The sequence below is a fragment of the Bipolaris zeicola genome, assembly GCF_000523435.1.
Source record: "Bipolaris zeicola 26-R-13 unplaced genomic scaffold scaffold_23, whole genome shotgun sequence".
NCBI lineage: Eukaryota > Fungi > Ascomycota > Dothideomycetes > Pleosporales > Pleosporaceae > Bipolaris > Bipolaris zeicola.
The window spans coordinates 56,267-81,635 of record NW_006912072.1 but is presented as its reverse complement, the minus strand read 5'-3'; the positions used below and the strand labels follow the sequence as shown (position 1 = coordinate 81,635).

General features: G+C 50.6%; 12 protein-coding genes across 12 annotated transcripts; 8 read left to right on the top strand and 4 right to left on the bottom strand.

Moving 5' to 3' along the window:
* Positions 1-334: 334 nt before the first annotated feature.
* On the top strand, positions 335-1,799 carry COCCADRAFT_34076 (uncharacterized protein; the record flags this gene model as incomplete). The annotated part of the gene is made up of 4 exons (XM_007710937.1): positions 335-744; positions 801-1,081; positions 1,130-1,626; positions 1,674-1,799. The coding sequence occupies 4 exons, from the start codon at positions 335-337 to the stop codon at positions 1,797-1,799; spliced, it is 1,314 nt and encodes a 437-aa protein (XP_007709127.1).
* Positions 1,800-3,270: 1,471 nt separating this feature from the next.
* COCCADRAFT_87782 (lytic polysaccharide monooxygenase) lies at positions 3,271-4,325 on the top strand (the record flags this gene model as incomplete). Its single annotated transcript, XM_007710967.1, has 5 exons — positions 3,271-3,371; positions 3,424-3,511; positions 3,562-3,745; positions 3,802-3,972; positions 4,030-4,325. 5 exons carry the CDS (start codon positions 3,271-3,273, stop codon positions 4,323-4,325), a joined length of 840 nt encoding a protein of 279 aa, XP_007709157.1.
* A 471-nt stretch (positions 4,326-4,796) lies between these two features.
* Positions 4,797-5,058, bottom strand: COCCADRAFT_2381 (uncharacterized protein; the record flags this gene model as incomplete). Its single annotated transcript, XM_007710909.1, has 2 exons — positions 4,797-4,986; positions 5,045-5,058. The coding sequence occupies 2 exons, from the start codon at positions 5,056-5,058 to the stop codon at positions 4,797-4,799; spliced, it is 204 nt and encodes a 67-aa protein (XP_007709099.1).
* A 347-nt stretch (positions 5,059-5,405) lies between these two features.
* On the top strand, positions 5,406-7,115 carry COCCADRAFT_87911 (glycoside hydrolase family 47 protein; the record flags this gene model as incomplete). Its single annotated transcript, XM_007710966.1, has 1 exon — positions 5,406-7,115. The coding sequence occupies one exon, from the start codon at positions 5,406-5,408 to the stop codon at positions 7,113-7,115; it is 1,710 nt and encodes a 569-aa protein (XP_007709156.1).
* A 1,043-nt stretch (positions 7,116-8,158) lies between these two features.
* COCCADRAFT_87763 (uncharacterized protein) lies at positions 8,159-10,227 on the bottom strand (the record flags this gene model as incomplete). Its single annotated transcript, XM_007710965.1, has 3 exons — positions 8,159-8,805; positions 8,858-9,975; positions 10,028-10,227. 3 exons carry the CDS (start codon positions 10,225-10,227, stop codon positions 8,159-8,161), a joined length of 1,965 nt encoding a protein of 654 aa, XP_007709155.1.
* Positions 10,228-10,735: 508 nt separating this feature from the next.
* On the top strand, positions 10,736-11,444 carry COCCADRAFT_2378 (uncharacterized protein; the record flags this gene model as incomplete). The annotated part of the gene is made up of 2 exons (XM_007710908.1): positions 10,736-11,254; positions 11,313-11,444. The coding sequence occupies 2 exons, from the start codon at positions 10,736-10,738 to the stop codon at positions 11,442-11,444; spliced, it is 651 nt and encodes a 216-aa protein (XP_007709098.1).
* Positions 11,445-11,913: 469 nt separating this feature from the next.
* On the top strand, positions 11,914-12,099 carry COCCADRAFT_87828 (uncharacterized protein; the record flags this gene model as incomplete). The annotated part of the gene is made up of 1 exon (XM_007710964.1): positions 11,914-12,099. The coding sequence occupies one exon, from the start codon at positions 11,914-11,916 to the stop codon at positions 12,097-12,099; it is 186 nt and encodes a 61-aa protein (XP_007709154.1).
* A 389-nt stretch (positions 12,100-12,488) lies between these two features.
* On the bottom strand, positions 12,489-13,344 carry COCCADRAFT_87857 (uncharacterized protein; the record flags this gene model as incomplete). The annotated part of the gene is made up of 2 exons (XM_007710963.1): positions 12,489-12,823; positions 12,930-13,344. 2 exons carry the CDS (start codon positions 13,342-13,344, stop codon positions 12,489-12,491), a joined length of 750 nt encoding a protein of 249 aa, XP_007709153.1.
* A 547-nt stretch (positions 13,345-13,891) lies between these two features.
* Positions 13,892-14,857, top strand: COCCADRAFT_34069 (uncharacterized protein; the record flags this gene model as incomplete). Its single annotated transcript, XM_007710936.1, has 3 exons — positions 13,892-14,132; positions 14,180-14,415; positions 14,462-14,857. The coding sequence occupies 3 exons, from the start codon at positions 13,892-13,894 to the stop codon at positions 14,855-14,857; spliced, it is 873 nt and encodes a 290-aa protein (XP_007709126.1).
* A 677-nt stretch (positions 14,858-15,534) lies between these two features.
* On the top strand, positions 15,535-18,562 carry COCCADRAFT_34068 (uncharacterized protein; the record flags this gene model as incomplete). Its single annotated transcript, XM_007710935.1, has 5 exons — positions 15,535-15,778; positions 17,325-17,416; positions 17,473-17,703; positions 17,757-17,899; positions 17,953-18,562. 5 exons carry the CDS (start codon positions 15,535-15,537, stop codon positions 18,560-18,562), a joined length of 1,320 nt encoding a protein of 439 aa, XP_007709125.1.
* A 2,343-nt stretch (positions 18,563-20,905) lies between these two features.
* On the top strand, positions 20,906-22,923 carry COCCADRAFT_2374 (uncharacterized protein; the record flags this gene model as incomplete). The annotated part of the gene is made up of 7 exons (XM_007710907.1): positions 20,906-21,052; positions 21,103-21,173; positions 21,241-21,264; positions 21,327-21,499; positions 21,547-21,953; positions 22,012-22,347; positions 22,408-22,923. 7 exons carry the CDS (start codon positions 20,906-20,908, stop codon positions 22,921-22,923), a joined length of 1,674 nt encoding a protein of 557 aa, XP_007709097.1.
* Positions 22,924-23,699: 776 nt separating this feature from the next.
* Positions 23,700-25,362, bottom strand: COCCADRAFT_87781 (uncharacterized protein; the record flags this gene model as incomplete). Its single annotated transcript, XM_007710962.1, has 3 exons — positions 23,700-24,280; positions 24,327-24,408; positions 24,454-25,362. 3 exons carry the CDS (start codon positions 25,360-25,362, stop codon positions 23,700-23,702), a joined length of 1,572 nt encoding a protein of 523 aa, XP_007709152.1.
* Positions 25,363-25,369: the final 7 nt, after the last annotated feature.

The following is a 25,369-nucleotide window of genomic DNA, read 5'->3' as shown; positions in this document are numbered from 1 at the left end:
CATAGGCAGCCTCCACACAGCTTTCAGCAGCCTCCACCATCTCCTCACCACCACACTTCTCTGCTACCTCATCCAGAGGTCTTTGGCCCACTAAGGCCTCTACCAACATCACACAAGTCAGCTAGCCATCAAAGTTGCAAGCATTGACTATTGGCTCACGGTAGCTCTCCTAGGCCTCTCACCTCTTGGTTTATTTTAAGCTAATATTCGTAGCAGTCTTTGCTTAACTTCAACCTTCCTAGCTGCAAGAAACCTCATAACTTCCTCCGTACTTACTGTATCCAAACCCGACATGGCCATTCCCTTCAAGTATTCTTCGTGCCCCGTCAAAACCATGGGTAAAACCCTTGATCCTGCAGCCAGTAAGTTCTTGCCGACTGCTTCTCAGCAGAACGAGGCCCTTCAGGCAAGCAGTACTTTTACTTATCTCGAGTCTCGTGTCCTGAACCTCGAAGAGAGGCATGCAGGCTTACAGGAGGATATCGTTGGTCTCAAAGAACTCTGGCACTCCCTTTCCATCACCGTCGACAAGCTGAACAAGCCTGACTTTCCAGTACACGCTGGTGCGTTGCGAACTGCCAGTGACATTGAAGCATCACTTCAAAACGCCAAACACTTCGGCTTGGAGTTGAAAAGGCTTAAGGAAGAGGCTCATCCATCTGTGAACAACGGTTCCGACGGTACAGCCAAGACGTCGACTCCTCCTCATTTGCGTAAGAAGGTTGCATCTAGCATTAGTGATAGGTGAGTTTTGTATACCCTGATATTCATCGAACAGTCGAAAGCTGATCATCCGGCAGTCCAAAACAGAGTCAAGCTGCCGTTGCACTTGTAGATTCGCAAGCTAAGCAGCAGCTAATGCCAGCGCCGACCCCTCCTCCTTCCCCCAAGATCACCGTCCCAGGCAAACCAGAGTCTTGGAAGCCTCACCATATCACCACCTTGGCTCCATTCGCAGGCAACATCCCATGTGCAGATGTCACGTTTCATCCAGACTTCCTTGCAAACCATCTGGGTGGTATTCCTTGGTCACCAGGTCTACGGTTTGTTAAAGGCAAAGGCCCTTGCATACTCAGGAACCGTACGTAATACCAGCTTGACCTGGAAAACGAACCATATCTCCCTCAAGCACCTGGCATGCACGGTGCCAAACTCACGGCATTCTTCAATAAGGCTCCTGAAGAAGAGTTTGGCGGCCTTTTCGACGCTGATTCCAACTCGTACGAGAATGTACCTATGTTTGTTCTTGTCGACAAGCGTTACGTGTACTATGGCAATTACTCGCAGACCCGCTGGTCCGACAAGTTGGATCATGACACCATGGCGACTAAGGTTCCTGAGAATGTCAAGAACTTCTGGGCCGAAGAGCTCGCCTCGCCGACAAGGGACGAATGGGTTACTGAGGAACTTAAGAAGCACTTCTTCCGCAGGCCTGAGTATAGCGGCTGTCTTTTTGCCTCCCCAGACAATGAGACTACTGTCAACTCTGTCGAAGACGCAAAGCTCACAGAGAAAATGGTTAGAGATGTGCGCAAGTATGTCGATGAGCTTCGTCAGTGGGATCGTGAAGCCTGTATGAAGACGGCCATGATTAAGAAGCAGTCCATTCTTGATGCATTCAATGCAGTAAGTGATTTGACAGTACAGAAAGAGATGTTGCTAACTACATGCAGTCTGACATGGACGAGACGCCTGCACTTCGTCTCTGGTGGGAGTACCTCGAGTGTGTCGACTGGAGGAAGGACTTCTATGACCTCTTGGTAACTCTCCAGAAGCGCGAGGGGCAGAAGTACGCCTGAGTAGCTGCCACTATGCGTGCTAAGATTGTTCGAGAGGTAAACATCTGTCAAAAGGAGAATTGGTTCTAGTCCTTTGGTTGCAGAGGGTTATTGATGAAATATGGCGTTGAGGCAGGATATTCACTTCTCACATGTGAGCATGAAGAAGCATGGGTGATACTCAAGTCTAGAAAGGAGATGAGGTGAGAATCTCCTCCTTTCTTCTTGGGCAATGGTTTGGGTATCTTTGATTTGGACGTCCTGAGTTCATCAAGATGCAGTAATGTCAAATTGGAGTGACCAATCAACTCCTAACACAATCGTTCCCCTTCCTTTCGGCATAGACTTTTTGAGTAGCAATCTCAAGCGCGGAAGTATCACATATACTCATGCCTGGGCAGCATTTCCTCCTGTCCTGAAACTGCAGCGGCGCCGCCCCACCTAATCAACACTATTCACACACAGTTTGCACGACTGAACAAGCCTAGTCTATTCTGCCACAGTCCAATACAGAGCTTGGGAAATTCCGTGTTCGTGTCGGAACTTTGGTCAATGTGCCCGAGGCGCAACGCACATTTTTCTGCATCTCAATCTTGCCATGGACCAGGCACTCTGTTCAACATCTCATTTGTTGGCTAACCATGCTTCGGTCGATTCACAACTCACGCAATTTTCTCCGACCAGGCATTACTGCACGGCGCTACAGAGTAATATATGTTGTTGGGGCAGATGACATAGCGCATTGCCTAGATTCATGAGTAACTTTGAAAGTGGGTATCATCACCATCCTGAGATTGATGTGACACGACATTAGCAAAGATGTTAAAGGTTCATCTGAACTTTCAGTAATTATCCGCAGTCGAATCTCCGGTATTATGCAATACCTGTTTGGGAAGACTCTTCTCAGCCCCAATGTCTGTCGTCGTTGTCATTGGACCACTGACAGTACTACTGGCCGTCAAACATCAAAGCTTTGATCGTAATACTTCAAAGCGGAACAAGCATTCAGAGCCCCGATCAGAAAGGATTTAGCGTAGAATAGCCCACGTGTCAAATCTATTACGCACCCAAGTGACGAGCCACATCCTGCCGCTTTCCCCGCAACTTTGGACTTCCGGCTGTTAACACCCCTGCACTATTCATTTATGTCACGACGAAAACTTCGTCTTATTCGTCATACTCGCCAGACTATAGAGTTTGTCTTATATTAGTATCGGATGGGGTTTAAGTTAATACTTCGATTACAATGGCTCTCTATAGGTCACGATCTCGCTAGGCTCTACATAAACAGAATTTGGGACTTGACAACTGGGTTGAGTGCTGTTTCATCGATGGGGAGGTTACGATATACAGCCCGAGTACGCGTGACACTGATCGAATATGTGGAGACTCAGGAGAGATATAAATTGATCACATTCTTGGCTCTCTTTCTCTCCACTAAAGTACGATCTTGGGTTACACTAGATAACCACCTCGGCAATCTATATACAACATGAAGGCTTCTGTATTTATCACAGCAACTGCGCTAGCCGTGACTGCACTTGCACATGGAGGCATTGACAAGTACATTACGGGTGATAAAGTATACGAAGGGTACGCCTCTTCCTACGTATGGAATACTTCGATAAGGGCTAAGAACGTTCAGATGGGAACCATACAACGACCCAGCCGGGCAAAAGAGTATACAGAGACAGTATTCATCTTATGATCCTCTCTTCATAAAGGATCTCACAGTAAGACTTCAGCACAACATAAGATACTGATATTCTAACCTGTTTCCCAGACTGTGAACATACGATGCAACAACAAGGGAGCATTGGGCACTGGTGTAACAGGCACCATCGCCGCAGGCGCCAAACTGACAACCCACTGGAAGCAATGGACTCATAGACCAGCCACCTTCATGGTCTACATGGCCAAGTGCCCCGGTTCCTGCGACAGTTGGGACGGCTCAGGCAAAGTCTGGTGTAAGAACGCACACCCATCCTACCAAACCGCCCACATCACTAACCACAACCCCTAGTCAAGATCTTCGAGCAAGGTCTCATATCCGGCACTGAAAACGCCGGTATCTGGGCCGGCGACGCCATCTTCGAAACCCTTAACGCAACCATCACCGTCCCAAATGTCCTAGCCGGCGAGTACATGTTCAGACACGAACTCACTGCCCTACACCAAGCAAACAATCCTCAATGTAACTTTCCCCTAATACTTCAACACACGATTCAGCTAATCTAACGCCCCTACCCAGTCTACCCAGAATGCGCCCAATTCACCGTCACAGGCTCTGGCACCGCATCGCCTCCTGCATCTTATCTAGTGTCGTTCCCTGGCGCGTATACAGGGACAGAACCCGGCCTTGCGTTTAATATTGACTCGGAGGATGCGAAGAAGGCGACGAAGTATCCCCTGCCGGGACCGCAGCTGTGGGATGGTACTGACAGTGGTAATGCGACGACGCCTGGATCCGCGACACCTTCGACGGCGGCTACGAAGCAGCGTGGTGCTGATACTTCGGGGCGTCTGCGCAGGCATGGGAAGTGTTAGGATATACTAGCTTCTGGGAGTTCTGTGAGTGGGTTGGTGTGCGTGGATGATGCTGGTTTGGTATAGCCAGTGTGAGCGGGATTGAGCTTGAGTGATGGATGTATATAGAATGCTGGATGTTGGTGGAGGAAAGATGGTCTGAATTTGAGTTTCAATCTAGCCCCCTCCATGTCTCGTCTCCCCATCTTCTTTCTTCTGATTCAACCCCTAGATCTCAATAACAAAGCCTTTCCCTCTGAAAAGCCACTGCGCAAATATGCATGTCATTTGACCTTTTGATGATTACTTCGACGACATTTTATCCCGCAAGTCAATTTATAAAAACAAAAAGAAGGCAGTTGATGCTACAGATTGTCAGACTTGAGCTACTTTATACATACAAGCAGTAATATCGAAATATACTCACTGTTGCCGCCATGTGCATGTACGTAGGTTTTCATGCGTGGATTGCGCAAAAGATGATTCAAACATTCACGTGCTCCGCTTCTCCACAGCAGATATCTTTGGCAGAGCATCCTTCAAATGCTCCTTGTCTTTTTCAGTAGGGACATAGCCGAGTTTTTCTTCAGCCACATCGGAGATGTAGAGGCCAACACCCGCATACGCCATGACTCCCACACCAATAATCATGCGTGTCTTGGGCGGTATGCTCTTGAACCACCTGAAACATGGTCAGTAAGTCAGAAAAATTGTGGTCATCTGGACAGGATATTTCGTACTGCCAGACGGCCATGTTGGGTGTTGTGAAGTTGCTATTGTGGTGATGCTCCAGGCTCGGCAGTAGTATGACGACGCACAACAACGCACAACGACTCGCAATGCCAAGGCCAGGCCAAGTACCAGCAGCACGCGCCATCTCACACCACAACCTCGACAACTTTCATGGTCCAACTGGTCTCTCACGGTCCTGTTGTTCCTTCCAGCTTGACGCAATTGGCAGGCCATGGCATGCCCGCGTTGAAACACTAACGTAGACTGCCCCATTTCCGCACCCCGTCTCGGAGGACAGATGTGCGCGCTATTACCACCCGCTTCTTGAGGCCCCCGCCAGCACTATACGGCTTCTAATCCTCTCCAATCATGCCCGGCTTCCGCCGCTGGGGCAAATCCAAGTTTGAACGCAATCCCGAGTCGTCGTTCAAGCTCCTCGCTGCTATTATCGTCATCACTCTCTACCTACTCTTCAAGGAGTTTCAGAACCCAACCTTTCGCGGACAGGGTGCGACGCAAGCTGGCGCACAAATACAATATGCCGACTGGAACGGCACTGGCAAGGCGGACGAGACGCGGGCAAACAGTGTGCGCGATGCCATGAAATATACCTTTTGGAAGTACAAGGAGCGCGCTTGGGGTCACGACGATATCTTGCCTGTGTCAGGGCGCAGTGCTTCGTCCAGAAATGGCTGGGGCGCTTTCATCGTAGACTCGGCAAGCACACTGGCTCTCATGGGCTTGTGGGATGAGCTAGCACTCTCGTTGGAACATGTGGTGGCTATCAACTTTACCCAAGCAGAGGACCTTGTCGACCCCTTCGAGACCACGATACGCTACTTGGGCGGACTACTGTCCATTGTGGATCTGTATGATGTTGGGCTGATTCCCGAGGATGTACTGACTGGAGAGGCGCGCGATCTCATACTTGAGCAGGCAGTTACTCTGGCAGGCAAGCTAGCGCCAGCATACGACACCCCTACAGGCTTGCCGTGGCCCCGTGTAGACTTTACGACAAAAGAAGGCGAGCCACATCCTTCTTTCATCCTACACGATGACCCCGCACAGCGCGAATTTGAGCATCCTGCAATTGGACCTGCGCGAATCGGCTCTTCAATCCTGGAAAACCGCGTTCTGACAAGGCTGACTGGCGATGATATCTACGTCTTGAATTCTACAAAAGCATGGGCACCTCTAGTGTGGTCCAATTGGAGGACACCATGGCCAGGAATGGTAGATGCCCCTGTCGATATCATGACAGGAGAGCCTGTCCGCCGCCAAAGACACTGGGATGCCGGTCACGATTCCTACTACGAGTACCTCGTCAAAGTGACAATCTTGGCACCTCCCTCAGACCCCCATCTCCCAAAGTACAAAGAACGCTTTGTGAGGGCTGCCTACTCTCTCCGTAGACACCTTGCCTCCCGCTCTGCGCCTGCACCCGGACACCTCATGCAGCACCTGTTCCTCGGTCGCCAAGATGACGAGCAGTTCGAGAATCAACAAAGCCACCTCGCCTGCTTCGCCCCCGGCACCATTCTTCTCGCCTCAAAATTCTACACTGAAAAACCCCTCCGCACCTTTGCTCTTGCACTCCTCGAGGGCTGCCACCACGCATATACTTCCACCCCCACTAAAATCGGCCCAGAAATCTGGTCCTGGACTCCAAAATTCAGCTACGACAACCCGCTCTTCGGTCCAGAGACCCCGCGTCAAAAGAAAGAAGCGTCTACCACTGGTATCTGGTCCCGCGACCCAGCGTACAAAGGTCGTCCTGAGTATGTCGAAAGCATCTTCTACGCCTGGCGTATCACCGGCGAGCAACGCTATCGCGACTGGGCCTGGGACGCTTTTTCTGCATTCGAAAAACACTGCAAGGCACCATTTGGATACGCACAGCTAGCAGATGTCTACGATACTAGTTCGCAAGATGAGACCAGATGGGTTGACGTGCAAGAAAGCTTTTGGGCCGCGGAGACGCTCAAATATCTCTGGCTTACGTTTTCGGATGTCGAGGTCGCGAGTCTGGATAGTTGGGTGTTTAGTACGGAAGGTCATCCTTTTCGGATGATTCGCTGAGCGCGAGAATGGGGTACGATGTGGGGTAGCGAAGTGTGGGGAGGAGTATTGTGATTAGAAACTCCAGAAAAAAAAACAGAAGAATGGAGGAAAGGCCACTGTATTGTAGGTGAAAAAGGGCGCAATGATACCCGGCATTTGTGTAGTTTTAGTCGAAATGAAGGAATTCAAGAAGATTAGAGATTTTTATTCCTTCTTTGAACTTTGGACTTTTGGACTTTTTTTTCCTATCCAGCGAACTTTTTATTTCAGTAAAATTTATTTCTCAACACCTGTGGCTGTGCCGTTTGGCTTTGTCTCTTCTGCCCAGCACTCGGCTATCTACCCACCCCCCCTTTTCCCGACCGTCAGCTCACCCGTACCCACCCGACGCTATACCACCCATTACAATTCACCCATCATCACAAATCACACCAAAAAAAAACACAATTTAAATTCATCACACGTACACACACCCCACATTATGGACTCTTTTGCAGGAGAGATTGAAAGAAAGGGGAATGGGGGGAGGACATTCAAGACGCATGTAGCGTAAACTTCGCAATCCAAACAAAAAGCAACCATAACTTTCAAAAGACGTTATTTTGGTATTCTCTCTGCATAAGAACAAAAAACAACAACAATGGGGGTGTCAAATAATGACAAGTAAATCTGTCAACCAACCAAGATAAATGATGATGCTGGGTATATATAAATGAGTAAAAAAGATCATGGAGATAGAGATGTGGAGAGAGAGAGCGCGCGAAGGAAAGAGAACTAATGGTAGGTATTTGTTTCGGCAGACAGGAAAAAAACAGGTGGGACATGTCGTTAGAACGCTGGGGGAAAGGGGGGGAGGGGGGGCTAAGTTTCTACCCGATTGCCCTCTCTCATACTGCTGTCGCCGCCCCCCCTTTTTTTCGTGGAAAAAAAACACAACGCGATTACGGGACCCGTTTTTTGGTAGCGGAGGAAGACTTGATTGGAAAAAAAGGAAAAACATGTAGATGAGGAGATATAGGAGTGGCGTGGAAGACGTAAGGTATAAAGGAAAACCACCCTTTTCAAACAGTACCGAGTAAGAATTTCCAGTGAAAATCATTACTCGTCACGTCGAATGAGGGGTTTACGTCACGAAGACTCGGCAGCTTCTCTGCACCATTTGTGATTCCGCCGTTGATCTTCGGGAGGGCGAGGTTATGCAGTAGCGATACTGTGCGGCCTGAGCCTGTCGAGAGCTCGAACGTGGTTCCGTTGGGACTCCCTCTGCCAGGTGCGTCGTGCAGAGCCAGACGCATAGTCGAAGTGATGCGGCGGAATCGCTCGAAGGCATCTTCTCGGTTGTTGGAGGTATCTCGTGGGCGGGGCATGAGCGAGGAGAGTTGGTCGCGGTAGTGATCGAATGTTCGTGCTAGTTGCAGCTCGCTGGGGTCCCAGCCGGGGATGGGCGATGCGTAAAGGGTGAGTTTGCTCAAGCTGGTAATGGTGTTTACAAGGTTGAGCCAGTCGATTAATGAAATGGATTCGAATTGGTTCGAGGAGAGTTTGGTGGTGTTGTCGAGGAATTGCTCGAGGGATCGCACGTACGTCACACGTAGTGACAGCTGGAACCCTGAGGCCCAAGGTGTACAGTCTCGGTCTACAAGATCGACAGAAGCGGCGATGCGGTAGAGATGTATGCGGGCTGCAAGCTGTAACCATTGCAGGGTTGCTGGTGTGCTGTTAGTGTTACTTCAATCAGGTTGTGTCTATTCAATGCTCACCAAAGTCATTCGCCTGTAGTTTGGAGGAAAGGCGAATGTTCTCCCACTTCTCGTTCAAACGATTGACTTGTGTGCGGACAACCACTGCCTGCTCTGACTGACTGCGAAATGTCTCCTCCACATCTTCCATGTACTGACAGACGTCCATCAAGATAGGGAGAACTGTGTCTGTCTTGTTTTCCCATGAAGAAGCCAATTCAGAAGCGTAATTTCGGACAGTCGTCGTGTGTGACATGGATCGTGCCTTCAGAGGCTGCATCAACCCTATATTGGAGGATAGATAGTAACATCCCAGGTAAGCCCGTTTAGCTTCTTTGTCTCTGGGGTCATCCTTGTGCAGAGGACTCCTTGCGGCTCTTGATATGTTGTCCAAACCCAGGTCATGTGCTATGCCCAGGCACAGCTGAAGAAGCAAGGTGATTGAAACGGCCTGAGCGTCCATGTAGTGCTGGTGCCAAGCTATAAAAACCAACAGTCCCTGGAGCAAATCCAAACTCTTTTCGCCTTGCATGATCTTAACCATGACGACCTTTCGGAATTCTTGGCCAAGTGAGTGACGGAGCTGTGGTGAATCGTAGGATGCGGCTGTTAGTACGGCAAACAACAACATTGGGCGATTGTGGAACAGATCCTGACAACGACAGTCTCTCGGTACAACGACAAATGGAAAGTAGTCGACCATGCCACGGTAGGTATCAAGCAGCATTTGCATGTGTACCAAGCTGATGGACCTGATGAGGGGATCCAACTGGCCAAGACATGACAGAGTTTCGTTAAAAGATTCCCAAAATGGCAATGAATTTTCAGGTTGAGATCCGGGGCTTGGGAGAAGTGCAGTGGTAGGCGCAGACGACAGAGGCACTGTTGGAACAATTGCTTGTTTCGCCGTTTGGGCTTGCTGCGGCGGGTCTAGGACTGCCAGTTGGGAGGGAATAGTGACTACCGAGGGTAAACTGGTTTGAGCCGGAGACGGCGCCATGGTCGCAACAATGGCAGACAGTTTGTCCAGCTTCTTGTCAAAGTCGCGCAGTTTGCTGGGAGTCTGGCCATCAGTGCGTGCCTTTGCAGGCCGCCTGCGGGCGACATGCTCTACGCACTCTACTCTAGCCTTCTGGCACCTGGGGCACGTGTCATTGGATGTGGAGTAACAACAGCGACGAGTCAACATACCTCTGGCAAATGCTCGGAGTGTCCGAGGGCACACAGCGAACCTTGTGTTTTCGACATCTCTCGCAGGCAAAGGCGTTGCCTATCCTACCCTCCCGAACGTCCATGATGGGAGCGAGGCTGGCAGACTTGGGAGAGGGAGAGCCATCGGTCTCCGGTTGCGCCCTCGCGGAGGTCGCGCTCGTGTGGGGAAGTCCGATCATATGCCAAGTCCGGGGTCGAGGTTGCTGTGAAGAATAAAGGGCTCCAGGCGCGCGTATTGGATGGTGCCAGAAATCAATACTGCGCTGACAGGCCGGTTGGCGACACGGTAGGCCATTGCATCGAGACGCGAGAGCTTTGAAATGCGTGCAGCCGCGGGCTTGCCCATGTGGCAGTGCGAAATCGTCGAGATACCTCGGGTAGTATGGGCGTCGGCGCATCAATGGCCCGCGCTGCCGGCGGCTACATACTCCCGTCTCCAGCAAAGCCGCTCAAACGCCTCCCGACTGGTCCGAACATCCGTCCAATCCATGCCGGGGGGGCGTGGTCAACATTGCGTCCTTATAACGTGAGCCATGTCTGGCGCAGATGAAAAGGTGACGATGATGGCCGTCAGTCCCCTGGGTACAAGCAGACGGCTCGTCCCCTAGACGCGACGCTACCATGATAGCTTCTGCCCTCGACGGCCGGCTTTGATCATGACTAACCTACTAACCACACGACAACGACATGGCATCCCAAGCCCCACGCGGCCATGCGAGCGGCTTTGCAGGAACCATCGGATGGGGCAACAGACCGGCCCTTTTGCTTGTCGACGTCTGCAATGCTTACTGGAGTGAGGATAGCCCGCTCGACACGCGGTCAAACCCTGCCTCTGCGGCTGTGCCCGCATCCATCGCAAAACTCGTCCATGCCGCCCGCCAGGGAAAAGTACCATTGATATGGACCCGCGTTGAGTATATGGAGCCTGACATGGCCGACGCGGGGCTGTTCGCCTGCAAGGTCCCGTTGCTGCATGTTTTCCAGCGGGGCAAGGAAACGGGCCTCGAGAGTTGGGTTCCGGGCCTGGAGCCTGCTGCAGGGGAAGTCGTCGTGTCCAAACGCTACCCGTCCGCCTTCTTCGGAACCGACCTCTCTACGCGCCTCCAAATCTCCCGCGTGGATACTCTGGTCATCTGCGGTGTCAGTACCAGTGGCTGTGTGCGTGCAACTACTCTGGACGCAATGTGCCTGGGATTCCGACCAATGGTGTGCACTAACATGGCAATTATTGGGCCTGTGGAGACGTCGCTAACCATATTACTAGGTTGTTGGCGAGGCCTGTGGTGATAGATCACCTGCTGTTCACGATGCAAATATCATGGACATGGCCGCCAAGATGGCAGACGTGGTTTCCGAGAAAGAGGCGGTTGAGAAGCTCAGAGCTGGGTGGTTGTGAATGCATTCCGCTGAGCTCGGCCCGTCCGTCGTCTCTTCGTTTTCCGCTCTCTCTTCTCGGACGTTTATTTTAGGTTGAGAGATTGGGCTTTTGGGCAGGTATTTTGTGTCGCACAATCTTCCACGGCGGGGCCAAGTCAGCATTTAGCATGTTTAGAGAAATAGAGCAAAATCTCAAAGGTACAAGATGAAGCGCAGCCCAACGAGCTCACCAGACGCAGTGGCCTGACATGGAGGAAGGAGCCAGGCATGCCCGATGACCTGCACTTTCCTGATCTTCGCTGCTTGCTTCACATTGGCAGCTACGTGTACTTACTATACTACCCGCCAGATTGGATCGTACGTAACTTCAACTGACTCACGCCACCCTATACTGTGCCGACAAACTCCGCTACCAACACTCGCAAATACCTGGCGACGGGGTTGCCCTTCACAGTACACCACCACATGTTTGCCTTGATTTTCTCGGTATGATCAAGCGTGCCCTGCCAGTCCCCGCACCATGCTACACTCCCTATCCTGGTGCTGAGCCCATACCCGACTGTGTATGGGAATGCTGCAGATGCCGTAGGAGATGGCACACAAAAGAGATGGGCAATATATGTATCGGATGCAGCCATACATACTCAGTCGACTGTTGTCATCTTGCTCAGTAGTAATGTCAGCCTTGTGGTAGTAGTCAAGGGGGCTGCAAAGATTATGTAAGACTACTATCTACTAACTACCTATCATCAGCGGTACTTGGCCGCCATAGCTTTCTCCGCATGAACTCGGCTGACGACAAGGCAGACCCCAACAACAACTTACTCCACTCTCAAATGTTGGTCCAAGTTTCCTTTCCTTCTACTGACCACCTTCTGACCATACTCATTTCTAGACTCCTTTGCCATATCCACTCTGTGTGCGACGTCATCTGCATGCTCCTTGCAGGTTTCGGCCATGATCTTCCCATCAGTCATAGCAAATCCTCGATCTTTCCTGACATCATTTGCCTATCATCTACCTGGCTTGACCATATTAAGCCCCAATAAATTATGTGTGGTCTTTAAGCTCGCGTACCTAGCGTCCACGGCATTTGCACCTCACCCCGACTACCCTGTCGAGAAGACTTTGTCGGTCTCCACATAGCGAAAATTGGTGCAGGAGTCATCTCATGGGCGCTCTTCCTCCATTCGTCGCTTGCATTTGGTTTTTCGGTGTCGAAGGCAATTTTCAGCAACGACTGAAAACCAAACTTTTCGTATAGCGGCTTGCCCATGGCCGACGCTTCCATCCAGCATTCCACATCGAGCTCGTCGGCACGCGCGACTCCCACATCCATAAGCAGGCAACCAATACCCCGGAGTCGATGAGCAGGATCCACTGCCATCCAGTTGAGTGCTATTCGCCAATGTTAGCGACTGGGAGAAAACAACCCCAATCATTTTCCAATACGGTCGATCCCTGGAATAGCGCGTTTGGAGAAAGAAACTTATGCTCCACTTACCACAATGGGGCCGTGCCATCCAGCTCACGCGGGGCTTGTACACCTGATTCAGGATCGATTCGCAGAAACGCCGCTGTTCACCTTCAGGCCACCACGGTGCAGTCAACTTTGGTGCTCCTGCTGCGTAGGGATTTGTTGTCGAAATCACCCATTGTGCGCAGCCCACAGCTCTGTTTGTGACGGTGTCGAATGCGTAAAACCAATGGATTGACCGGTCGGCCTGGTGTTGTTCCCAGAAGCGTCGTTTGGATTCGTTGATGGCAGCCTCGCGATGAGCAGCCGTATAGCCAAGGACAGGAAATATCAGTTGAATAAAAGGTTCGTAGGGTGTGTGGTTTGCAGCCCAGACAACTTCCAAGATGCTATCCAACTCTTGCTTTGTTTTGGCTTCGCGGACAAAGTATCTTTGGCCCATGGTTGCACTTGAGTGATCAGATGAGGCTGTGGCGATATCGGACAGGTAAAGTAGTCGTCGAATACGCTACCTTGCCGCCATGGCGCATGGACAGCGGAACCGGAGATATAGCACATTCCAAGTATTGGACATCGTAGATTGCCGTGTTAGGGTGAAGACGCCCAACAAGGAAGGTACCGTTGACACTATTAGCGTCTTGGCGGGCCGGGCAAGTCACACCCTTTACACTAGCACACTTTGCCCGATAACCCCTCGCTTGGTATCACTATCATGGCCTGGAGGTGCTTGCGACCTTCCTCGATCGTACAGCGCCGGAAGACCGCCTGCTCGGCGATGTAACCGTCCACAGAGACAGATGGCGTTGCAGTTCATTCACGACCCGACTGTCGGAGCGCAATAGCTAAAGGGTTGTTTTCGCCCGACAATAGTCGTGACGTACGCCTGTACTACTGGTAACCTGGACACGTACTGCACAGCCTGCAGGATTTCTGTCTTATGAGGCCGCGTAGGTTTGGCGCTCCATGTCCATCATATGAACCACCCCAAGATGAAAGGATCTCCAGCATACCAGCCACTATGTCGCGACGAGGAAGGTAATGGCTTGCCGGAACTAGAAGCAAAAGAGAGCATTTCATGGGACTCCAACAGCACCGAGATCATTCCGACCAATACGCGCAGCTTTGTTGCATACTTGTCGCTTCTGCTACTCTCACTTTCAGCCAACATCTTGTTGGTTATGGATAACGCCAGATTGCGCATCTTACACTCTCCTACCAAGAGCGAGTACAGTAGGTACTGGGTATGAAATATTCGATGTGTGCTCACGGTCCTAAAGGCGGACTGACTCTCGATACCAACGTGCCCTATCACGCCATGACCAGGTACTGGCACTCTAATGCAAGCGATAGCGACATGGAGGCAGCATGGGATGCCATCGATACAAACGCCATGGCGGTGGCACTTGACGACAAATTTGTAGAGCGTCTCAGTCTGCCACCCTCCACTCCATTTCCATGGGACACTGAACGCAGTGTATACTATGTCAGGGGTGTACACGACCTACATTGTCTAGTGAGTTTAGCATACCTCTGCAAATACTCAAAACCGACTTTACCAGAAACTTGTTCGTAAAGCTATAGTCTCGAAACACAAGGGCAGCGAACAACCCTTCAATCTGCTACACATCTACCACTGCCTAGATATGCTACGACAAGACATCATGTGTGCAGCTGATGATACACCAATGCCAGCACCATTATCCCATGAAGCAGGCGATGGTCAGAACCGGAAGTGTCGCGACTGGAACAAATTAATCGCATGGGCGAGGCGCCCAGATCAGCATGCCTGCTACGAGTTTGATGACTATCGCGAGACTACTAACACGCTTGAGAACTTTGCGTTTTGCCCGCCTTCATCTCCGTATCAAGGCGTTCAGCGGGCTTACTTTGAACACCACGGACACAAGGACCCATATGAGCACAACGAGAATGCAGAAGATGTGATCGTATTCTGAGTTCGCAGGCGACCCGCTCAGGAAGACGCGAATCGCTTGTGGCTTCTGTTGTTGGCTGTTTAATTCATACTAGAAGTTAGGTTTTTCCACGTTACGAACGAAAACACTCGTCTTTCGGCTCTATACAAGTTCCGATGAGCATGCGACGCGATATCGATGTAGGCTACACAGCATAGTGGTTGTTAGCCACTAGCATCTTTGGATCATGGATCGGAAGATATGTATTGTCAAGTCGCTTGACCACGAAAAGAACGAGGCAGACACCCTTATCAGCATCGTCATTCCCTGTCATCACAGATCGACCGAGGTGTGGGCTTGTCCTATTACTGTGATCGATGTTCGGAGGATTTGGGGGCGAGCGCAGTGCGACTGTGATTCCGAGGCCTACGGTTTTTGAGAGCGGCTGAGGACAATGCACGTCTAATATGTTGAGAAGACCACGATTATATACGAAAAATGACGGTCCCGACATGCTAAGCTGAGGTACGTAGCGGCCAACACATATATCTTAACGCATAAAACATTAATATGTACTCTTTCACACATTGCAACCTCACTCTACAATCTTTCATCGTATGAGTAAAGCGATATCCTGTAAACCCGCGCCATGCTCACATACTGACCTTTGGACAGAACGTGAGAATCCAAAGAAGCACGAATAGTACAATCTACCTACCATGCACGCCGCCACCGCCGTAATTTCGCTCATTACCTTTGTTACAAGCATCTGTGCAGCTCCCATACCTACGAAAGCGGCAGCTCGAGCTGTGCCTGATATCAGTGAAGTGGCCCGAAATCCGGCACCTATCGATAACAGAGTTCACTGGGAGGACGGAAAACCTTCGCTTGGTGATGCTGACAATGTTTCATGGGAGGATGTTCAAAAACTTAAAGAGCTTACACACCATTTATCGGGAGAAAGTGAAGCATCAAATCCTGTCACTATTGGGGGGGTCGAGACTTCTGTCAAAGACCATGTCAAGTTTCATTCATGATGCTTGATTCACATGGGCAAACTTACTGACAGAAGTTGAAAGTATATCATTTTATTTTCCATAGTACGATGTATTTGCTAATTGTATTCAGTGTTTTTTCCACGCGCTCCATATCAAGTAACTTGCATCCAGTACATACTCCGGAAGCGCAGTATGCTGTACAATATGCTCTTTGGTCACCAAGTTAAGAGAATAACAACAGTTGTATCTAAGAGCTACGTTAGTCACTTTATCCCAACATGCATCCCTTCGAAATTTGACAAGCAGAGCGTATCTACCTTGACAATGTTCCATGACATTCTCCATGTAGGAGTTTGTGAGCAGCCATCTAGTGTGGAGCGCCACCGCTGCAGCGGTGACCGGATCTCGGCCTAGCATATCAATGGATCACTGCAGCAAATGTGCGCTGGCACATGTGTCACAATGTCAGCACCTGGTCGTCTTACTCAACTTCCCGGTAACAGCTGCCGTGACACAATGCCGAGAATGGTGTGCTACAGGGTTACATAACGATCAACAAGCTTAAAAGCAGGTCACCAAGCCTGTCAAAGCTGGCAAGCCCAATAACACGATAAGGCTGCCCATACTAACGACTGGGGTATAATCTGATTTGCTAACCCAACCTGACTCACCTGTTCATCTGACCAGGTAACACAAACTAACATACAAATGGGCATTTTGGTCGGCGATCGACATAGTGCTCCATTCGTGCATATCACTCTGTCGCCTTGTAACGCCTGTGCAACGCGATACAACTGCGTCTCTACATCTAGGATTTGTACACACTTGTTGCTATTCTGTCAATCTTCTGTCTTTCTTGTTTCGCCACTATAGGTGTCTTGTATTGTGAACAGACAGTGGATAACTACTTTGTGCGATATGTTGGCTTTCGGCTTTCCAATCGCGCATTGTCGCCCATTTGGCGGCTCGCAGCCTGACTTTGTTTGCGCGCCTGTGTCGCTCCAAGATGAATGGATAGACGCATTAAGGCGTTTGATAGCCACACACACTTGTTGTCCGAATGTGTTGGCTGTCACTGGTTGACTGACGTCTCATCTGTCTCAACTGAGACTGCCACAGTGCCAGCCACAGTTGAGTAGTCGTTCGTCATCGCTACCGCTTATTCCCTGATATTGCAAGCTTCCGGTGTCTCATACTTTTTTTAACGAGGACGGGGAGAGCGCAAGAATGGCAGTGCTGCCTTTTACTTCTTCCCGTCGCCCCATCCCGCGGCGGCCGGGAAGCGGCGCGGATGTCGGACCGTTCGTCAACGTCGTTACCTGGACCTTGCTGATTACTTCCGCACTTGCAGTTCTAACTAGACTGATTACGAAGCGTGCTCTCCGGAGGAGGATAGATATTGACGATGCTTTTGTCATGCTGGCTCTGGTACGTTGTCATTGATGCATCGCCTCGCTTGTTGGCCTGGCTCATAGTACTGATGATGTATGTGAACTAGGCCTCAAGCATAGCATCAGGTGGGGCCGTCAGTCTTCAGACGCATAATGGTCTTGGGAGGGACATATCGCTACTTACCCAGGGTCAGCTGACGGTGTATCGAAAAGTAAGGCATGCCGTCAGATCAATTATTGGGTCAATGGTGTGGTAACTGTGGTTTAGGCCGAATATGCAAACAACCTTCTCTACATCGCAACTTTGGGATTTGCGAAGTTGTCTATCATCTCGCTGCTCATGATTCTCACGGCGTCAAAAACCCATCGAAATCTCGGTCTATCGCTGGCTGGCTTCATTGCACTCTGGACGGTATTCTCAATATGTCTTGCAGCTTTCCAGTGCGGAACCACTGAGCCATGGCGCTTCTTAGGGAACGAAGAGATGTGTTTCAACATTGTATTTTCGAAGCTCACCATCATATTATTCCTTTATTTCTGACAAGTTGATAGGTCTCCTTTTGGCGTTCGGTTGGTGCGATCAATATCCTCACTGACCTGGCACTTACTGCTTTTCCCGTGCATGTCGTCATGACACTGCAAATGAGCATGAGTAAGAAGATAACTATCCTTACCTTTTTCGGTGCACGTTCGTTGTATGTTTGATGAATTTTGTTCTACAGTAAATTTTTTAGCTTACATATCATAGAGACATCGTCGCGACTGCCGTCCAAATGGTCTACCTCGACGGCTTTACCTCGCCCAATCCTACCAAGGCACTCTGGAAATGGACGCTCCTCGCTCAGATTATTGAGTGCATCACCATCATTACATCATGCGTACCATACATACGACCCCTCCTTGAGTCGGTTCCATCAGGTTTATATGCGAGTGACGATCTACGCCGTCGAGGTACATCGTCTGAGCATGGGGTCTCCCGCAGTAAAAACAGCTCCTATCAGCTATCTAGTATCGCCTCCAGATTCGGTACCGGGATTACGAGATCAAGTAGAAAGAGCCTCCATGCTGAAAACACTGGAATCAAACGCTTCTTGCCAATGTTTTCACAAGACAAGACTACGCATGCAAATTCTGCTTCTGGGATACCTGGGGGTCCGAGACGCTTGGATGGCGCAACCGATGTTGAAATTACAGCTGTGCATCATAGAAATGTGGACGACAAGAGTTGGGAGACTGCGAGCACAGGAAGTCACTCTAAGATCTTGAAGACGACGGTTGTTAGCGCCGAGTGGGAAGAGGCGGAAGTTAAGGGGCACGATGGTTCGAGTGACGAGATTGAAGTTATGCATGGAGGCTAGCTTGAAGTATCAGTCATGAGATTTCTTATCCTACTAATCTATGGACATGATATGAAAAAATTCAAAGCCTGAAATTCCCAGAAAGATACAACGCATTTCTATAGTATCATCTGGAAGTAGAGACTCATAATCTCTATCATCAAAATCCGACGATTTCCAGTCACTCAAATCCCATATGTAAGCGTCATATCCACAATCTCAACTTCCAATCAGCTGTACCGCTTCATCCATTCCACCACATGCTCCCCGTGAACCCACCACCCCTATCTCCTCTGCCAACACTCACTTAGATTCCCGGCAATTTGTGTACAACACGACCTATCTCTCTCAAACACCCCTCGTTAATCAAGCGTAACACCAAACAACCCACCCTCCCTCCCTTCCCTTCCCAGCACCCACATGCACAATCAACCCTCAATCCCTCCCAATCCCAGCCTTACGCATCATCCCAACACCTGCCCTGCTCCCAGTCAACAAAACACACACCCCCCGTACCACACCCTCGCACACAACAAAAAAAAGCAAACCCCATAAGCCCGAGTCCCGCACTCGCTATGCAGTCCATGTACCGGCCGTGGCACACGTACGGCAGTACGTTGTATGTTCTACGGCGCCGTACGTGGGCACAACCCGGGTGACTGCGTTTCACGCAGGTTCCCGTGTGGCAGAGTAGTGGAACTGTGGTGTTAAGATATGTGGGTGGGTTGTTTGAGGCGGTTGAGGCGGATGGTGTAGGCGGGATGGGTGAGACATTTGGGTTGGCGGGTGGAGGAAGGGAAGGGAAGCTGGGGGGTGGGCGGCGAATTAGGTTGGTGGATGCGGTGTTTGTGTGTGGAACTGTTGGTATGGATTTATGGTGGGTAGGGAATTGTTTCTGTGTGTGTGTGCGTGTGTGTGTGAGGGTTGTAGCAGGGAGGCTTTTCCACGTGAGGAATGGGGTGCCTATGGATGGGTGGGGAATGTGGCGTTTGGCAGGATCTAGGTTTCCTTTCGTGCTGAGATATTGAGATGCTTGGTTGGGAATCTTGATTCAGGATTATGTTACTGGGAAGTGTGTGGAGGGCTGTTAGGGCTTGGGTGGCATTGGTATTACGGTTGATTTTTCTTATGCTGCAAGTCGTTGTGACTAGTGAATACAGGCCTTGTAGGTCGAGTAGACCACGATGATGTATCGTGGGTGAGGTTGCAGTTACACGTCGCGTAAGATATGTTTCTCCCATCTAAAACAATACGTAGTATAGTAGTCTAACAAAAACTACACTAAGCACATAAACCCCCTCTCCACAGATTACCCCTGCACAGCACCCAGAACCCTGCTCTTCCCTCCTCCCACCCACAATCCACCCATACCATCCCTAAACCTCCAAAAAGACGACCAAACTACACATCACTCCTTCTTCCCACACCGGAACAAAAACACTCCTCGGCCCATTACTCAAATAGGAACCCCACAATGCACACCACCGCATTCCGCATCCCCCTAGCACCAACCCCACCTACCATCGTACTCCGCACATTTGGCTTCCCCCAACCAACCAATCACATACCCCTGTAATCCCCCAAGAGCGCCAGTACGGGTATGTTTCCTGCAGTGTAATATGTCGAGTACCCGCCGTCACTGCAACCAGCCTCCGTACGGTACGGTACGGACAGAGGGTTATTACGTTTGCGCGGCTTTAACGCAAAATACACTCACATGCACTCATACGTTACGTACTCCATTCTACCTCTTCTTTTTTTTCCACTTTCGACTGTGTTCCCCTTACTATCAAGCCTTTTTTTTTGTGTGGAGTAAGTAAGGAAGTAGGTAGTTTGCAGAGTCGGTGACCGACGGAAACCGACGGAGCGGCGTTGCATGCGTGTATAGATGTACATGGATGTATTCTGTTTTTCCAAGGATTCGTATTCTTTTCACCCGTTTAACCCATCCCCCGACACGCGCTGCAACGAGTACATGGGCGCTGCTTGCTGCGGTTTAGTGGCTGGTTTTGCGAGAGAGGCGAGGACGTGGATTGAGATTGGGCTGCATTTGGGTGATATAGTTTGGCTTTGTGTGACGGATCCGTGCTTCCATTTCTTTTGAGGCTAGTAGGGGCGTGGGTTCTAGAGGGTGAGTTTTGGCGGTCGTGTTTTTGGGGAGGTGGGCTGGTTGCGGGTTAGGTGAGAGTTGGGAGTTGAACTTCTATACTTTTTCATTTGGGCTTGGTGTGCAGATTTTAGTGGGGTTATACGGTACCTACGTACGGACTTTGCTTTGCTAACTCCTTTTCTGGTCTATCTTTCGTCTATCTCTTGTCAGCTGCTGCGGAGAGTTTGCCTGGTCTATCGCGGCTTCCTGGCGCCATGGAGAAGCGGATTCATCTCCAGAATATCGACGATGAGGGTGTGATAAGGCCGAGAGAGAGACGCTTGGTGTCGGAATTCAAGGGTCAGGAGTTTGATCGCGATCGGTATGAATTGGCAAGAGTGGGAAAAGAGCAGGTGTTGAAGGTAAGCGACCTACTAAGCAGTCGTGCATATTCCGATCTGATTTATGACAGCGTCGCTTTGGGTTGGTGTCAATGACCGGTCTGTCATGCGGCTTAATGTGTACTTGGGAGACGCTGCTCGTGTAAGTTTATGCGTAATTGCATACGAAAAGGATATTTTTGTGCTGACGCCAGCTGCTATACTACTAGTGTTTTCTCAATAGGCTTCAACAAGTAAGTAAGACACCTCGGTTACGCATTGCATACTTGACGGTAAACTGATTGTTATGGTTTAGCGGCGGACCTGCCGGTCTTATATACGGCTTCATCCTTATCTGGCTCGGTAACTTCTCCGTCTTTATCTGTATTGGGGAGCTGGCTAGTGCGGTACCGACGGCTGGAGGTCAATACCATTGGGTGTCGCTGCTGGCACCGCGATCGAGCAACAAGTTCTTCAGCTATGTGACAGGTAAGCTCGTTCTGGGGACATTTCCAGCAAACTCCTAACTCTCATAGGCTGGCTCACGGTAATTGGATGGATTGCAGCTCTAACTTCTGTATGTTACTTTGTTGCTGACCTCATCCTACAACTCGTCAGTTTGAACGACGTCAACGGGGCTTATGTGCGAGAAGGATGGCACGGAACGCTTCTTCTGTGGGCTCTACTACTTCTCTGCATCTTCATCAACGTATTCATCAGCGGTGCGCTACCCACCATCGAGGTTCTTGTACTGATCGTCCATATCCTTGGGTTCTTTGGCATCCTCATTCCACTGGTTTACCTGACGCCAGCCCACAACTCAGCCAAAGCCATCTTCTCGAAATTTCATAATGAAGGCGCGTGGAGTACCCATACACTGGCGTTTTTCGTCGGCCTGCAAGGTAATGCCTTAGCTTTTGTCGGAACAGACTCTGTCGTCCACGTAAGTAGAGACAAACCCAATGTTCCAACTCTTTTCATATCAATAACGACCAAAATAGATGTCTGAAGAAGTTAAAAATGCAAGCACTGAAGTCCCCCGTTCCATGCTCCTCAGTCTCGCCATCAATGGCACCCTAGCCCTAGGCATGCTCTTCGCCGTCCTCTTCAGCGCCGACGACATCCCACGCCTACTCCAAGACCAAGACGCCCAAACCGCCCCCTTCCTCCGCATATTCCACCACGCCGTCGGTTCAAAAGCCGGCGCCACAGTCATGGTTTCCATCATCGTGCTACTCGAATTCTGCAGCGCAATGGGCTGTCTAGCCGCCGCATCACGTATGACCTGGTCTTTTGCACGCGACCGCGGCCTACCCTTTTCGAGAGCCCTAAGCATGGTACGTAGTCTTTTGCCCTCATTATCAGCATAAAATGTAAAACTTACAAAAAAAACCCAGATCGACAAACGCAGCACCATCCCCGTCATCTCCATCCTCATCGTAACCCTCTTCGCCGCCCTCCTCGCCCTCATCAACATCGGCAGCAGCACCGCCTTCAACGGCACAATCTCCCTCGTCCTCGAAGGTTTCTACCTCTCCTACCTCCTCGCCGTCGCTCTCCTCCTCTGGCGCCGTCTCCGCGGCGACCTCGACGGCGATATCCCCGACACAGCAATGCAAATCCACCCACAGATCCACAGCAATACACAAGTGCACGAAAAAAGAATGTCATGGGGCCCCTGGCGTCTCCGCGGCGCACCGGGCGTAGCGAATAATGTAGTTGCGATTGCGTATCTCTGCCTCATTATTTTCTTTAGCTTTTGGCCTACGCAGGCGAATCCCGATTTGCAGGGTATGAATTGGGCGGGGGTGGTGACGGGGGGTGTCGCGGCGTTTAGTGTGCTGTATTATGTGTTGCTTGCGAAGAAGACGTATACGGGGCCGGTGGTTGAGGTTGATCCGCGGGCGTTGTGAGGAGGTGGGGTTGTTGTTGTGGTGGTGGTGGTGGGTGTGAAGAGAGATTGATATATTGTAAGATTGGATATGGATTCATCACTGTGGTGGAGACAGAGAGTGTTGACTGAGAATGGGCGAAGTCATTCTTTTGGGTATTTTTTCAAGAGGCAGTTTGTGCTTCTTTTGCAAAATGGGCAGGATAGATAAAGGGTTATCTTCACTTGGTGCTTTAGTAATGTACAAAATGGCATGTGCATCTCACACCTTACTTCATTAGTGCCATTCGCTTGACTATCATAGAACGATGCATCTAGCAGGCCAATCATGTAAAAAAACGTTATAATTAATCGTCGACATTCGTGATATTCGTTAAAAGTTCTCTTTAATCGTACACAAATTTCGTCTTTGCTCATCTCTGGACGTGTCGTAGACACCCGTTATGAGCATTACCTTTATCGTGTACGCCATTCGGATCAACCGAGTAAGAAAAGGAAAAAAGAAACCCCGTGGTATATACAAAGGAAAAAGGAAGAGAATCTCTCAACATCTAGTCGTAAATAAAAAAATTGTAGCCCATGATTACTCCAGAAAGTTCCAAAAGGGTCGTCCGAGTTCGTTGGGTATATCATTAAAAAGTCGTGTCTCCAACTCCAGGGTTAGTGGGAGAAAGCGAGTGTCGAACTACGCAGCTCAGGAAAGTGCGCCCATAGCCAGGGCCACGATCTTAGGGTTGGGCCGATCCTTTCTGATGACAACTATAACCGTGGAAAAATACATATCAACGAAGTGGTTCTTTAATGGGCCGAGCGAACAAGGGCTAACCTACCCTTTCGGTCTCTGTCAACACGCATGACTTCCCTCTTGGGAGCGCGCTCAACGAATTCGTACTCGCGGTCGCCTTCGCGCTCATACTTGAGCATACGGCGTTCTTCCTCGAGCGAGCGGATTTCTTCGCGAATCTCGCGCTCGGTTCGGCGATCGTCGCGGCGGACGATTTGGCGGCCTTCGGGGAGGAAGGCAGTGGCTGGACCATGGATAGAAGCTGAGCGGTCGATCTCTACGTAACGCTCGTGCTCGTGGACTGATGGAGATGGAGCACGCTCTGATGGTGCGTAGACAGTTGGAGCATGGTGAGATGGGGGCGGCTGGGCGTAGATGACTTGTGGGGGAGGTTGGGCATACACGACTTGAGGAGGTGGAGGCGGTGCGTGTACAGACGGGGGTGGAGGAGGCACCTCAACCACAGGTGGTGGTGGGGGCGGAGCAACGGACGCTGGCCGTGCAACCGATGGTGCGACTGATGCTGGCGGCGCAACAGATGCTGGTGGTGGTGGATGTTCTTCCACGTTCTCCTCGTACACATATGTGATTTTCTCTGCAGACTGTCAGAAAAGGTCTTGAGTTGGGCGTGAGATACGCACCTTCTTTGTAAGATTCACTAGTCTTAATGATTTCGTCAATGTGCTCTTTCTCGAGCGCCCGGGTGACGATGATAAAATCGTCCTATGACAGTCAGCAACAGCCCAAACATAGTAATGAGTGACATACCTCTTCTTCGTACGGGTATCCGAGATCGATAACGGCTTGCTTCTTCACCAGACGCTTAGGGAGTCTTGTCTTGCCCTTCTTGCCCCAGGTTGCTCTGGAAGGCTGGATTTCTTCAAAGCTGGAAATTGAAGAGCTGCGTGTCGATCTTGCGGCAGTGCTCTTGCTTCGTCGCACTCTGCTCTTCTCACGGTGAACCTCGACCTCGCGGTAATCCTCCCGCTCCCGGCCCCTTGAGCTGCGGTCGTCGAACCTGATTTCCTCGAAATCGTCCTCATCATGGAAGCGGCGAGGAGGTGACCTGCGACGCTCCCGGATAGGAAGTGGGATGGGAACGTTGGCTGGTGGGCGGTATTCATGGGTCTCATATCTCTCGATTCTCTCGACATCGCCATATCGAGGCATGGGTTTGCGGTCGAAAGTGTCTAGGGACGATTGACGACGGATATACTGCGGGCGGGAGGGCTTAGGAGGGCGGGCAACATGGCGTCGTTCGTTGATGTCAATATCAATGTCGATGTCCCTGTCGATAACCGACCTACGGCGGTAGGGCGCGAGAGCCTGGTTGGCGATTTCGGACGGCGTGGGCTCATGGAACAAGTCGGCCGGGGCACGACGCGGCGGAGGGCGGTCGTAGCGTTCGTCTTCGTGGAAACGCTCTCTTTCTATGACAGCCGGGCCACGACGGGCGCGATCTTCATGGATGTCGACATCGCGATGGCCTCCGGGGTAGCGGTCGTGCTCTTGGTAGCGGTAGTGTTCGTAATCATCAGGGCGACCACGAACACTGCCGCCACCACCGCCGCCGCCTCGTCGCATACGCTCAAATCTGTCGCGGTCCCATCTTTCACCACCACGAGGGGGCTCCTCAAAGCGATCCAAGTTGCCGGTCGAGGAGCGATAGACAGACATGGTTAAG